Source organism: Loxodonta africana, chromosome 19 (assembly GCF_030014295.1).
Source record: "Loxodonta africana isolate mLoxAfr1 chromosome 19, mLoxAfr1.hap2, whole genome shotgun sequence".
Taxonomy (NCBI): Eukaryota; Metazoa; Chordata; class Mammalia; order Proboscidea; family Elephantidae; genus Loxodonta; species Loxodonta africana.
The window spans coordinates 17,826,526-17,841,766 of NC_087360.1; the positions used below are offsets into that span (position 1 = coordinate 17,826,526).

At 41.3% G+C, this 15,241-nt stretch overlaps 1 protein-coding gene across 4 annotated transcripts in view; it reads left to right on the forward strand.

Moving 5' to 3' along the window:
• The first annotated feature begins 2,724 nt into the window (after positions 1-2,724).
• The window catches only part of RNF10 (ring finger protein 10), a 33,598-nt gene continuing 21,081 nt past the window's right edge, over positions 2,725-15,241 (forward strand). For 2 of the 4 annotated variants that reach the window (XM_064272290.1, XM_064272291.1), the window contains exons 1-2: positions 2,727-2,938; positions 13,328-13,524. In XM_064272290.1, the coding sequence (XP_064128360.1) occupies positions 2,782-2,938; positions 13,328-13,524 (354 nt within the window). In that variant the 5' untranslated portion in view covers positions 2,727-2,781. Of the gene's footprint in view, positions 2,939-13,327; positions 13,525-15,241 lie in introns of all 4 variants that reach the window. The other 2 variants (XM_064272292.1, XM_064272293.1) reach the window with 2 other exon arrangements.

Sequence of the window (15,241 nt, forward strand, 5' to 3'; positions counted from 1 at the left end):
CTTTCCTCTTTCTGTTTCACGATCCTAGGACTTTTATAAATACGAATGGAAGCTCTGATTTAGCAAGTCAGAATCAATCACCACCCCTGCTGTCATTAAGTTATATTTCTAGCTCCAACTGACATAGCATGGGCGGCTTGCTTCAAACCCAGAATTCCACATTCTGTGTTTATGGAAAGGGTCCTCTAAACCATCTTGAACAAAAAAAAAAAAAAAAGGAGGGAGGTGGTGAGTTTTGCTTGGATTTCTGTAAGTTTCTACTTTTATTTAAATATGTGTTCCCTGTAAATCTTTCTTAAGGAGAAAAGTGCCAAAGATCTCAAAAGCTGAAAAATATCTTGCTGGTTTAATACAGCCTGAGCACTCTCCTTTGGGGTGGTGTAGTGGTTAAGTGCTATGGCTGCTAACCAAGAGGTCCACGGTTCGTAGTCCACCAGGCGCCTCCTTGGAAGCTCGGGGGCGGGGGGGGGGGGCGGTTCTATTCTGTCCTACAGGGTCTCTATGAGGCAGAATCGACTCGATGGCAACGGGTTTGTTTTTGTTTTTTGCATTGGGATTTCTCTCTTTCCCTCTCTTTTATTTTTAAGAGTGATAGAAGAAAGGAATTCTTCGTTCATATGCTCTGAGTTCTCACATCTTTGCTAAATAAAGGTGCATCAAGGAGTCTTAGTATATCTTCCACATCTAGTCATATATAAGAATAGGCCACTTTGGGGCTGTTCCTTCTGGATAGCGCATTAAGTTTTCAAACCATCAGTCATGTAGCTATTTCTCTCATTTCAATATGACTTGTGGATAAGAAACTGTAAAAGGTGAAACAGGACAAGAGCTGATGGAGACCATTTTAAGGAAATTAAAAAATACGGAGATTAGTATCTAATTTCTTTTATCCCAGTTTAAACTGTTAATTCCAAAAATTAGATAAAAAGGAGCTAAGAAGGGACCAATTAGAGGAGTTCTTGGATTTTGTTTATTTATTCTTCAGAGGCTATCTGGTGAAATTCTACTTGTGCTTCTATCCTCAGCTCAAGTGATGCCACCTCTGGGAAGCCCTCCTTTGCCCCTCCCAACTGTTTGTACTTTCTTGTGGAACCTCTACTCTGGCCAGAATCGCACAGCATTTTGCAGTTTTGTAGTTTCCTATTTGCTTAACTGTCTAACTCTGGACACTGAGTTTATTAAAAGCTTCAGTCGTCATGTATATTGGCATTACTTGTGCCAGCACAGTGCTTGGCACATTATGCACTTCTAACTATATAAAAAATAAAAAAAAACTACATAAGGTTAGTCTAAATGAGAAGTATTATTGATTCATCCCGTCAACACTATGTGTATGTGATCTGTTGAATCTTAGACTACTATGGTTGGAGGGAATCATTTGTAATTTTCCAAAATACTTATGGATGAGCCCTTTGTCCTTGAGTCGATTCCGACTCATAGCGACTCTGTATGAAAATCGAGTCGGAATTGACGCGAGGGCAACAGGTTCATCCATAAGTACTTTGGAAAATTATAAATGATTCCTTCCAGCCATAGTAGTCTGAGATTCAATGGGATCATAGACACGTACAGTTAAAGGGATGAATTAATAATGCTTCTCAAATAGACTAGCCTTATTGTGAATTTCCAAAGTGTATATGTGATTTTCTAAGTCTCAGTGTCCATGTCTGTAAAATAGATAACTGGTATCTCACAGGTGGTTGAGAAACATCACTTATTAGCTATGAGATCTTGGGTAAATTATCTAAATCCGCGCCTGATGCTTCAAATTGAGTTATTATGAAGATTAAATGTGATGTAATCCATGTAAATAGCACAGCACAGTGGCTGCTGATAATAAGCCCTCAATGATAACTATTATTTTTGGCAATGGAATGGGATATTAGGAATAATTTATGTTAATGAAGGAATGAATATGGAAATAAGGTATTTATGAGGAAGTGTGGTAAAATAATATTTAAATGTAAGGTACTGTCATCAACGTCACTATTATTATTATTTTTAATACGAGATTGAATAAAAGCCATACATCAATTGATACCAATACTAGAATTAAAATAATAGATCAAACGAGTCCATAAAAAAATTCTGCAGACATTCCAATGTTCGGTTGTATCATTATTAGTATTATATATTATTATATATGTTATTAGTGTACGGAGACTAAATAACTAAAACAGTTTTCAGAGGAAACGAAGAGTCCCATCATCCCCTGCGCCTCTCAATGGGGGAGTCATAGGAGCAAGACCCAGACCGAAAACTACATTTCCCAGAATCCCCCACGCCTACCCCCCTTGCTATATATAGTCCATCCGGGTTCTTCGAGATGCTGTTTGGCGACTCGTCGCCATTCCCGGAGAAGCTCGGCCTCGGCCCTGAGGCGAGTGTCGGTCGCTGTGTCGGAGACACCCGTCCCCGACACGAAGACAACCAGCCTTCTCCCCCCACGCGGTGGGAGAGCGTGTCCGGCCGGCCGGCGGGGCTCGCGCACCCTCCCTCATCTCCCCTTTCCCCGCAGCCTCCGCCCCGCCAGGCCCGGCCCGGACCTCCTAGCCCCGGCCTCCTCCATCTTCTCCGTCACCGCCGCCGCTGGGCTCCACAGCCCCGCCTTTCGCTTCTCTTCACCGTTTGAGAAGCCGAGGAAGGAAACACGGAAAAATGTCGCCATGAAGGCTGATAACCGCTGCCGCCGCCGACCCCCGCCGGCCCCGAACGCCATGAGCCTGGGTCCCCGCCGCGCCCGCTCCGCTCCGACCGCTGCCGCCGCCGAGGCCCCCGTTGATGCCGCAGAGCTCCCCCAGCGCCGCCGCCACCGCCTCCGACATGGACAAGAACAGCGGCTCCAGCAGCTCCTCCGCCTCTTCGGGCAGCAGCAAAGGGCAGCAGCCGCCCCGCTCCGCCTCGGCGGGGCCGGCCGGCGAGTCTAAACCCAAGAGCGGTAAGGGCGGCCCCACGGCAGCGGGCGGGGGGCGACAGCCCTTCAGCTGAGGATGGGGCCTCACTCTCGTCTCCTGGGTCACCCAGGGACACGCTGCGCTTCCTCCTCTAGTTGCTATCTCTCATTCCCTCCGTGGCTCCCAGTATTTGCAGCTAACACTTAGGGAGCTCTGTACTGCGAGCTTTACGTGAATCCTGGTGGTAATACTCAAAACAGCTCGTTGGGGTGGGTGTCGTTCTTATCCCCATTTTGCAGATAAGCAAACCGAGGTTCAAAAAGGGTAAGGCCACCCAGTTGTATGTGCCTTTCAGCAGATCTGGTTTGGCTGACTCAGTCCACGCTTGTATAACAACTCTGTGTCCTGCCCTTTAATGTTGAATTAGCATTGCATTGTGTTCAGATTTAAACGGGAGGGTGGGGCCCGAGGGCTTTCAAACTCAAAATCAGTATTTAATGACCTGGCCCCAGATCCATGTCTCTGTTGAAGAGGTCCTATCCCTAAATGACTTTTTTCAGTCTGGTCTAGTGATTAAGAGCAAGACTGTGGATTTCTCCCTTTTAACTTCCACAGTTTGCTAGACAGTGAATGAGTTTCCTTACCTGTAGAGATGGAGATCATAGAATGACGTGAATTAACTAGAAAAGTTAAAGAACTAAGGGCTTTGAACAGTACCTGACATCTATTATGCACCAAATATACATTATGCCTATTTCCCTGTGTTAGGTTCTTATATCGTTCTTTAACAGAGAAGATTTTGTTTCTGTAGTTGTGCCTCTGAATGTTAAATTACTACCGTAGTGATAGCTACTGTTTATTGAGGGCTTACCATGTGCCAGGTATTTGGCTAGGCTTTTACTTTTGTTACCACTACCCTAGGCAGTAACCTGTCCAACAAGGTGAGATTCTTATTTAAAAATGAAGGAATAATCTGAGAGGCCATGAGGTAACCAGTTCAGAGTCTGGAGTCAAATAGTCTCTATCTTCAAAGCCCAGGTACTAATCTCTGCTGTTTTTCATATTGTGATTATATGAACAGTAATAAGAAGAGGGTTTTAAGGGGCATGGTTGTGTGTACAGAGAGGGAAACAGATCCACCAAATACAGAGGCCCAGTTGTTTAAAAAAAATTTAAGGTTAAACATTGTAGGGCTGATTTGAGTTCAGAGTTAACCTGCTGGGTATAGCAGCTTGTTTACCTAATGTACCAAGGACTTCTAGAGATTGCTGTGGAACTCAGGTGGAGACCAGTTGTCTTGATAATAAAAGAATGCTTTAAATAGCTAAGGGATTAGTGTGGACCCTCAAGCCACGTCAGAAAGTGGTAAAAAGTATGTAGGTTAATTCTGGGGTTTTGCACATGTGTAGTTTTATCACAGATCCTTCTAGAGGGTAGCCATTCCTCTTGGCCAGTGGTGGAACTGGTTTAGAGTGATATGAATATTTCCCAGTGTAGTTGATAAATAACTTTACGCTAGTCCCAGACGTAAAGTTAAGAATTTTGTTCTCCAGCTATACGAATTATCAGCTAATTTTGGGGGGGACTCCTCCTTATGCCATTAAAGTACACTCATGAGTCAGCTGTGATAAATACCTTAAGTTTATTTTTTAGTGAGGCAGTAAGTGACAGGTGACAACCCAAACAAAATAAACACAAAAACTAAGGTACTTACGGGATTTTGTTCATATTCATATGTCCCTGACTTTAATACGTTGATTAAAGTGGAACTAATTTTTTTTTTTTAATACTACCCAGCAGGATGATAAAGGATTCGTGTTGTAATGTGACCAAAGCATTATTTGTCGGTGGTCACATTTCGAACAGACTTGTATAGAATATTAATTTTGGGTTCATTCTGACTACTTAAAGTGGCTTTTTTTTGTTTAATTACAGTTAAATATTATAAAATGTACTTAAAACACTTGTGCTATTTCTTAATTGAAAGCTTCTGAGGAAGGAGATACAAACTCACATAAAGGGCCTAGAATTATAAATATGTATTGGGTTGCCTTATGAACAGAAACTTTGCTAGGTTTTATGAGATAAACTGGTGTACCTTCTGGGAGCAATCATTTTTGTTTAATGTGTTTATTAGAAAGCTTGACCCTATTTGCCTTGACAGGGTACTTTTCAAGGTGTTACTACCTGTACGTAGTATATGTTTGGAAACAGGAAGGGTGGGCTTGTAGCTAAATTACAGAGCTCATCACCAACCAAATCCACTGGCTTGCATTTAGGAACAAATTAACAGGCAGAGTAGGTAGGGATTATAAAACAGGAAACTCCGGGTATTGGTTAATTTTTGAGGTTGAACAGAGGGATAGAGTATGTGTTTTAAAAACATTGCAACAAAGACCAGTGCTGCTACAACAGATATCATTCAGGACCATAATACGATGACTTCAAGATGGCTGCTCTAACAAAGGAAAAGACTAAGTTCAGCGTAACTTCATGAAAAGGTTTCTTTAGTATTTCAGAATTTGGCTCAACACTTGATGTACTTGATTCTGCTGGGAATCTTGAGTTTCTGAGTTGAACGATGAAGGAAGAACGGGAAGGGTGAAGTGAAAAAAAAAAAACAACTTTTTTCTGTCTAAATAAAAAGCAAGAGTTTTTTTCAATTTTTAAATATTTGTGTGAATGATACAAACACTCCCTTTTCCTTTCTCCCTTTCCAACCTCAGGTGGTTATGTTATAAATGGTCATTTGCTTCCTAGCCACATGATTAATATACTTGTGTCTTTGTTCCTGTGGCTGGCTTAAGTTTGCCCTTCATTTGTACACAGGAAATAGGTAAACTTAGCTCTGGGATTTTCTTGATCTTTCCGGCCAGAGTGGCATACCAGTTTCTTTGCCTCAGCTAATTGCTTCAGACATTCAAGTAACATTCCGGTTCTTGGGTATACTGCTACAGCTTCATTCCAGTAGGGCTAAGATGCGGTTCTAAGAACTTTCAACAGTGAATATCCCATGAATATAGCCCAGAGGAGAGGGGTGATTTGAAGGTAGAAAAAGTTGTTTAGAAAGAGCAAAGAAAGTAAAAAGAGGCAAGAGAGAGGCTAGGCAGCTTATGGGCAAACAGTGGAACCTGGCCAGAAACCTGCTTTTGCTCCATCTCCCTGCCCGGGGGATGGTACTACCACGAAAGTCAAGGGAAAGTCAGGCGTTATGGAGCAGTTATTTTGAGGTTGGTGGTATGAAGCACTGTCCTGACACTTCTGCTGTTATTCCGGTACCAGAAGCCAGGTTACTAGTGGTAATCTGCCTTGAAGAATACCTCTGAGCTCTAAATGGACCTGGAGGCTTTGAAACCATTAGGCTTTGAAAAATTCAGGTGACTTGGAGTCTTCAATGAAAACTACTTAGAGTGCTTATAGGAATTTTAGGGCCTGTTGGCTGGAGTCCTTGATTTATGTGATTTTGTTGGAAGTCCAGTGGTACTCTTGCCAGAATGCTTTGGATTTATTAGTGATAGGCTTTCAAGTCATAGCAGCTGTGTGCCAACTACCGTGGTAGGCATTTTACAGAGGTTTTCTCTTAGTCCTCATGACCTTGTGAGGAGGGAGGGTAGAATATTATACTTATGTTACAGACAAGAGAGCGTAGGCTTAGGGGATTAGAGTGACTTGTCCAAGTAAATTCTAAGTCCTAGGTGATATTTACAAATAGCACTTTGTAAAAACTCACTTTGAAAGCAGGTAACTTATTGGCACATGCATCACTCCTGATACCACCTCTCTCTTCCTTTCATTCAGAATTACTAATTTTAGCTGGATTCAATTTGTCAGTTAATTCTGTTGTAAGGCTTATGTTGCCCCTTCGGAGGTGCTTGTCATCCACTGTGGACGATTGGTAAGCAACTTGCTTGTGATTACAGCATGAATCAGCAGCAGAAACTTCCTGGCTGGTATTCTGACCTCTGGACCTCGCCACCTGTCAGAACTAGAGCTAGAAATGTTGATGCCAAACGATCTAGCTCTGAAAAAATTGGTGGCCCTTAGCTTGGTAATCGGGGGAAGAGACTGAGGTATATGCCTGCTGTTATTTGGTGGAGACCTTTCTGTTAGGGTAATGTAGAACAACTGAGATGCTGAATTAAGTTTTTAAGTCTTATTATTTGTTGACTCTAGGAGCCCTGGTGGCAGCAGTGGTTAAGTAGCTCAAACGCTAACCGAAAGGCTGGAAGTTCAAACTCACCAGCCACTGTGGGAGAGAGACGTGATGGTCTGCTCCTGTAAAGATTTACAGCCTTGAAAACCCTATGGGGCAGTTCTGCTGTGTCCTATAGGGTCACTATGAGTCGGAATTGACTGGATAGCAATGGGTTTGGTATTTTTTTTTGATTTATTGACTCTGGGTTCCTGAGTTCTGGATTTGAGCCATTTCACTTAACTAATGACCTTGTCCATTTTGGAATGTGTCTTGACAGTAGTTCTTGGCAGTTGTTATCAGTCCCAGCTGTGCATCAGAGTCTCTTGAGGATCTTTTTTAAAAATGGAGATGTGTGGGCCCTTTCCTAGCGATTCTTTCTGATTCTTTATGTCTGGGTTGGGCTCTTAGGCCCTGGGCACTGGTAGTTTTAAAAGTCTCTGCAAGTGTTCTAGGGTGCTGCCAGGATTGAGAACCACTACTCTTGAGATTTAAAACTTTCAGCGATGTGTTTCTTCCGGGAACTTGATGACTTTTTTGTCTGTTTTCCAAAATCTAAAGCAGATCATCTCATTGGTCGCATTGCTATCTCCTATCAAAGAAAGAAGGACACATCCTACCCCCAAGTTATTCACATGTATATCCTGGCAAGTTGTCTACAAAACATCTCAAAAATAGTATTCTGAATTTTATCTCTGAGTCCCAGGCCTGAATGGACCTTCAATCTTTAGCTGCCCTTGCCTGTGTCTAGAGATAAGAGCTAGTCTCTCTCTTGAGATGTCTGACTTCATACCCTTAGGTAAGCAGAAGACAAGGTGGAGCGTTTGATTTTTAGCAGCTAAAATCATGAATCCGTACGTGGTTACTTGTAATCTGTTTTAGAAATGAGCAGTTCATGGTTCCTCAGAGAGCAGTTCTGTAAGCGTTATGAAACGCTTCCTTGCTGGTGTGGTAATAAGTGAAGAAACGAAAACAGCCCTCTTGCCGAGTGCCAGCTTACTTTCTTAAACCTTTGCACTGTAGAATCTGGCATTACCTAAATCTGTGCAGACCATGAGAGGTGCCCTTCTTGTTTAGCCACATTTGTGTTCTCTGTATGAAGGCAACAGTCAGGATCCACTATAGAATTATCTCAGACAGGCATGCGAAGTGGATTTTGTGAGTATGCATTCTCTGTATATGTCCATCCTTTTCCCGAGACCTCATTTGTGCTCACCAGGTGATGTGAATGGGGTTAAGAAAAGCAAGGTAGGAAAATGTGGCTGAGGTTTTTTCAGTGGCAGGAGCTAACTGGGTTCTATATCCCCTTGAATTTTCCATTTATTTGAAATCTTTAATTTTGTGAAATATACATAACAAAACATGCCATCCGTAAACAGTATACAAAACATTATAAAGAATGTAGAAGAAAAACTGGATAACTGGAAGCTCCTAAAAATCAAACACTTATGCTCATCCAAAGACCTCACCAAAAGAGTAAAAAGACTACTTACAGACTGGGAAAAAGTTTTTAGCTGTGACATTTCTGATCAGCACCTGATCTCTAAAATCTACATGATACTGCAAAAACTCAACTGCAAAAAGACAAATAATCCAATTAAAAAATGGGCAGAAGATATGAATAGACACTTCACTAAAGAGGACATTCAGGTGGCTAACAGATATATGAGGAAATGTTCACGATCATTAGCCATTAGAGAAATGCAGATCAAAACTACAATGAGATTTCATCTCACTCCAACAAGGCTGGCATTAATCCAAAACACACAAAATAATAAATGTTGGAGAGGCTGTGGAGAGATTGGAACACTTCTGCGCTGCTGGTGGGAATGTCAAATGGTACAACCACTTTGGAAATCAATTTGGCACTTCCTTAAAAAGCTAGAAATAGAACTACCATACGATCCAGCAATCCAAGTCCTTGGAATATATTCTAGAGAAATAAAAGCCTTTATACGAACAGATATATGCACACCCATGTTTATTGCAGCACAGTTTACAATAGCAAAAAGATGGAAGCAACCAAGGTGCCCATTAACAGATTAATGGATAAGTAAATTATGGTATATTCACACATTGGAATACTACGCATCGATAAAGAACAGTGAGGAACCTGTGAAACATTTCATAACTTGGAGGAACCTGGAAGGCATGCCGAGTGAAATCAGTCAGTTGCAAAAGGACAGATATTGTATGAGACCACTATTACAAGAACTTGAGAAATAGTTTAAACTGAGAAGAAAACATTCTTTTGTGGTTACGAGAGGGGGGAGGGAGGGTAGGAGAGGGGTATTCACTAATTAGATAGTAGATAAGAACTAGTTTAGGTGAAGGGAAAGCCAGCACACAATACAGGGGAGGTCAGCACAATTGGACTAAACCAAAAGCAAAGTTGTTTCCTGAAGGCCAGCGTGGCAGGGGCAGGGGTCTGGGGACCATGGTTTCAGGGGACATCTAAGTCAATTGGCATAATAAAATCTATTAAGGAAATATTATGCATCCCACTTTGAAGAGTGGCATCTGGGGTCTTAAACGCTAGCATGCAGCCATCTAAGATGCATCAATTGGTCTCAACCTACCTGGATCAAAGGAGAATGAAGAACACCAAGGACACAAGGTGATTACGAGCCCAAGGGACAGAGAGGGCCACATGAACCAGCGACTACATCATCCTGAGACCAGAAGAACTAGATGGTGCCCGGCTACAACCGATGGCACCCCTAACAGGGAACAACAGAGAACCTCTGAGGGAGCAGGAGAGCAGTGGGATGCACTTCTACCCCAAATTCTCCTTAGACCAGACTTAATGGTCTGACTGAGACTGGAAGGAGCCCGGTAGTCATGGCCCCCAGACCTTCTGTTGCCCCAGGACAGGAACCATTCCTGAAGCCAACTCTTCAGACATGGATTGGACTGGACAATGGGTTGGAGAGGGATGCTGGTAAGGAGTGAGCTTCTTGAGACTATGTTGGCATCTCCTGCCTGGAGGGGAGATGAGAGGGTGGAGGGGGTTAGAAGCTGGCGAAAAGGACATGAAAAGAGTGGAGGGAGAGAGCAGGATTGGGAGTGTGTAGCAAGGTTTATATGGGTTTTCGTGTGAGAGACTGACTTGATTTGTAAACCTTCACTTAAAGCACAACAAAAATGATTAAAAAAAAAATATGCCATCTTACCAAATTCTGCATGTTGAAATCTTGATTATAAACTAATTCCATGGGTTGGGAACAAGGCAAAATTTGTATGAGAACTAAAACTTCACTTTCTAATTGTTACCACTGATAACGATGTTTGACGTTAACTGTTGCTGAGTAGTACGTATAAATCTAGTTCTTAACTTCTAATTTAAGATTAAACCCCGATCACTGCCCCTAACTGGGGGTTAAAGCTAATGGGTAGGAGTGAACCTAGCCTGGTTGTGTTTCTGTGAACATCTGTTTTCTGTTTATATACTACCATCTTACCTGATTATTAGTTTGACTCCCAGGTTATAATTTGGTCAGGTTTGGAGAGGATGGCATACCTCTCATTCATCCTGTGAGGTTGATGTACTATGAGTGAGAGGTGGTTGCTTTCAGAATTTGATTATAAGTTCGCATTTCCTTTTCTTTGAAACTTTGCTCCACCTTGGATTTAGTTTGCTATACAATAAGCTTGTCTACAAATAGTTTCTTCTAAATACTTAGTTTTTAAAATTACCCAAAAAGTAAGTATACAGAGCAGTGATTCTATATATTTAGAACCCTAGCAGTGAGGCCTGAGCATAGGACTTGCTTAAAAGCTCTTCTGGGTGATACCAGTGAACTGGTAATAGGGCAAAAGTGAACAGCTCCATTTCTCAAAGGTAACTGTCATTCACAGCTTGTATCCTTTCCAGGCATGTTTCTATTAATACTTATATATATTTGACATAAACAGGATTAAGCTGTATTTGGGAAAAACTTTGTTTTTGAGGCTCATGCTGGAATCCCCTTGACTTTGTAAGCCAATGCTATCACTCTCTTAAAGTCTGAGGGTAAACCTAATGGATTTCTTCACTGAAAGTCCCCCAACTTACATTCTGCCCAAGTTTTTGTTTTTAAAGCTGTTAAATTAGTATGCGGACTCAATTGGTCTCAACCCACCTGGAGCAAAGGAGAATGAAGAACACCAAAGACATATGGTAAAGATGAGCCTAAGAGACAGAAAGGACCACGTAAACCAGAGACTGCATCAGCCTGAGACTGGGAGAACTAGATGGTGCCCGGCTATAACCAGTGACTGCCCTGACAGGGAGCACAACAGAGAATCCCTGATGGAGCAGAAGAGCAGTGGAATGCAGATCTCAAATTCTCGTAAAAAGACCAGGCTTAATAGTCTGAGACTAGAGGGATGCTGGAGGTCATGGTCCCTGGACCCTTTGTTAGCCCAAGACTTGAATGGTTCCCAAAGCCAACTACTCACACAGGGATTAGACTGAACTTCAGACAGCACTGGGTATAAGATAGATAATGATACTGGTGAGGAGTGAACTTCTTGGCTCACGTAGACACAAGAGACTATGTGGGCAGCTCCTCTGTGGAAGTGAGATGAGAAGGACGAGGGGGCAGAAGCTGGTTGAATACAGGGTCGCAGGGAATACAGGGATGAGAAGAGGAATGTGCTCTCTTGAGGGGAGAGCAGCTAGGAGTACATAGCAAGGTGTGTATAACTTTGTACGAGAGACTGACTTGTAAACTTTCACTTATAGCACAACGAACAAATTAATTAAAAAAATTAGTACGCAGACTTGGTCAGATTTCCATATTGAGGAAGGACAACATGGAGTGAGCAAAAGGACAAGAAGGAAAATATAGTCATTTTTGGCTAAAGACTAATTTGGGGAGCTCTTTAGTTATTTAGTTGTGTATGATTCTCAGATAGGTGTTACTTTACTATTTTGAGCTGGTATACTTTGGCAAGTGTTAAGTGTATCTGGTCTGGCTGCTTTGTTCAATTTGGGACAAAAAAATCCTTGCAGTTCATTTCCCTAGTAGGAAAAATAGGGCAAAGAGCACAAACAGGCTCTTCCCACAGAATGCAAATGGTTAAGAGATTGAAAGAGTGTTTGTTGCTATTATCAACTCAGTGTTAGCAGGAATGTAGTGAATTAGACATGCTCTCTTGCAGTGCTGTTAGAACATAACCAAATTGGTGTAACAGTTCTAGAAAGCAACTTGGCTACATGTAAGAGGCTTTAACGATCAAATTTCATCTGCTAGCTTGACTTCAAGAACTTAACATAGCAAAATAATCATATATACAGGTCCCCCCAATACTATATATTAAACTAGCAAAAAAATAAAAGCCACCTAAATGTGCAATCATAGGGGATTGGTTTTATGTTATAAGCATATGGTGGAATAAAACTGCAGCTTTTATTCATTTTTGGAAGACTAGGGATGCATGAAAATGTCCCTGGAGTAATAAGTAGAAGACAGTATCTCTTGTATGCTTTTAATTATGTATAAAACCTGTGATAAGAGTATAAAGTGGAGGTTAAAAGAAAAACACTTTAACAGGTTGGTATTTTATGAGTACTGGCAACTTTAAATTTATTCTTCCAGATTTAAAAAATTGAGCCTTTATTGTAATCAGAGAAAAAAAGCAGTAAACATTTTTCAAAAGGATATAACAATACGTACTGATGTAATATGCTTGTAAAGGTCAACTTCTTTTGTTCTGTCAGTTTATAGCATTCCAGTTTTGGCCTCCAGAACATAGATAAATATTGCTTTGCTCTTGAGTTGGAATTGATTCAACAGCAACAGGTTTGGTTTTGGTTTGTTTATGCCTCTTGATTTTATCTGGTAAGGCCTAGGCTAAGCTCTTGCAGTACAGAATCTAGCTATTGTAGTGATTTAAAGGGGAATAATGTTTTCTGTCCTGCCTCCTGATAAAATACTTTTCTCTAATGTAGCGTGGCTGTCCCCTTTCTTGTCACTTTGTCTGAATGGACTCTTAATAGAGCAGTGGTTAAACTCTGTGAAAAAGAGACACCTATTGGTTGGACACTATATTTGTGCTGAATGATGCAAAACAAAACAAAAAGACCCTTGCCTATGTGATGTCTTGCTGAAAGCACTAATGTTCTGGCCCAAACCCAGGTTTGTCAGAGGATGTGGAAGGGCCCGTCCACCCCTGTTTAAACACAATGTTGCTGGGAGATGGAAAAAAATTGGCCAAGTGTGTGGATCATTTCTTAATTTTTTTTTTTCCCTTTCAGATGGAAAGAACTCAAACGGATCCAAGCGTTTTAATCGTAAACGTGAACCTTCCTACCCCAAAAATGAAAATTTTAGCAACCAGTCCCGTCGCTCCAATTCACAGAAAAGCAAAACTTTTAATAAGATGCCTCCTGAAAGGGGCGGCGGTAGCAGCAAAGTCTTTAGCTCTTCTTTTAATGGTGGAAGACGAGATGAGGTATGGCATTTGAGAATATTCTTTCTTAGAACATAAGACGCATGAAATCTGATTCTCCCCCCGACCGCGAGCTTATCATTACTTGGGGTAGGAAGCAAGAGGTGGAAGAGTAGATAACCAAGGCATTCTCTAGTAGTTGAGGATTAACTTGTTTGGAACTTTGCCTCTTTTTCTGCTGAAGGTTGTAAAAATTTTCTTAGAGGAAGAAGACGTCATGTAATCATGGATTGTGACAGATTGTAGTTCTTTTATTGTCACTCTTGAATTACAAATACCTTTTTGAAATATTTAGGTGATAAAATTACATGAATTAATAAATGATATTTGCCCTGTAGGATCTAGCAAAATGTAAAATGTTCATACTTTTAGTCCCAGCTAGTGTACTTCTAGGAGTTTCTTAGATGTGCTTCTGTGAGTTCATAAACACCAGTGTATGAGGATATTCCCAGCAGTGTTGTTTGTGGTTAACAGAATTTAGGAAACAAGCTAAATGCCTGTCAATAAGGGACTGATTAAATAAATCATCCTGTTGTTTGAATGTACCGTCCTAATGGGTCACTGTGAGTCAGAATCGACTTGACGGCAATGGTTTTTGTTTTTGTTTTTTTTTAAATATATATTTAATTTTACTTTTTGCAAAATAGACACCGCAAACCCCTATTTTTATCTTTCAAGTAACCATTATCTGGGTGCACTCATGGAAGAATTCATCATTCTAAAATTTACTCCTTGCCTAGCATACACCAAACACATTTAGGAATTTAGAATACAGCATTGAACAGAATATTGTCTTAGTTCCTTAAGGGGCTTATATTCTAGACAATAAACTTACGTAAGTCAGATGATAAGTGCTTATTGAATAAAGAAAAGTAGGTCGAGGAAGATAAAGGGAAGACAGTGGTAAGGAGTCTAGTTTTAGAAGGTGGCTAAGGAAAGCTGTTCTGAGGGGGTAAATTTGAATGAAGTGAGAAGCATACTGTTTGGACTTGAGAAGGAGTTTCTTAACCAGAAAGAACAGCAAGTGCAAGGGGTTGAAGGTGGTATGTTTTTGGTACATTTGAGGTAAAGCAAGTAGGCTGTCATGGCTGGAGGGGAAGTGGGAAATCAGACCCAAAGAGTGGGGAAGAGGTGTCAGATCACGTAGGGCCTTGGAAGACATTGGCTTATCAGAGAGAGTGGAAGCCATCGGGGAGGTTTAAGAAGAGAAATAGGGAATCTGATGGATTTTTAAAGCATCCCTCTTGCTACAAAGGGGAGAGTGGAGGCAGGGAGACTAGCTAGGAGACTATTAAAATATTCCTGGTGAGAATGATGGAAGCTTTGAAATAGGGTGCTAATAGTGGGAATGGTGAGAGGTGGTCAGATTTGGGATATTATTTGAAGGAAGAGCCAGCAGGATTTTTTCGTGTGTGTGTTTAGGTGAAAGTTTATTGGTCAAGTTAATTACTCATTCAAAAATTTATGCGCATATTGTTTTGTGACATTGGTTGCAATCCCCACGATGTGACAGCGTGCTCCGCCTTTCCACTTTGGGTTCCCTGTGCCCATTTGTCCAGTTCCTATCCCTTCCTGCCTTCTTGTCTTGCTTTTGGGCAGAAGTTGCCCTTTTGTTCTCATACATTTGATTGAACTAAGAAGCATGTTCCTCATGTGTGTTATTGTTTGTTTTATAGGCTTGTCTAATCATTGTCTGAAAAGTGGGCTTCAGGAGTGGTTT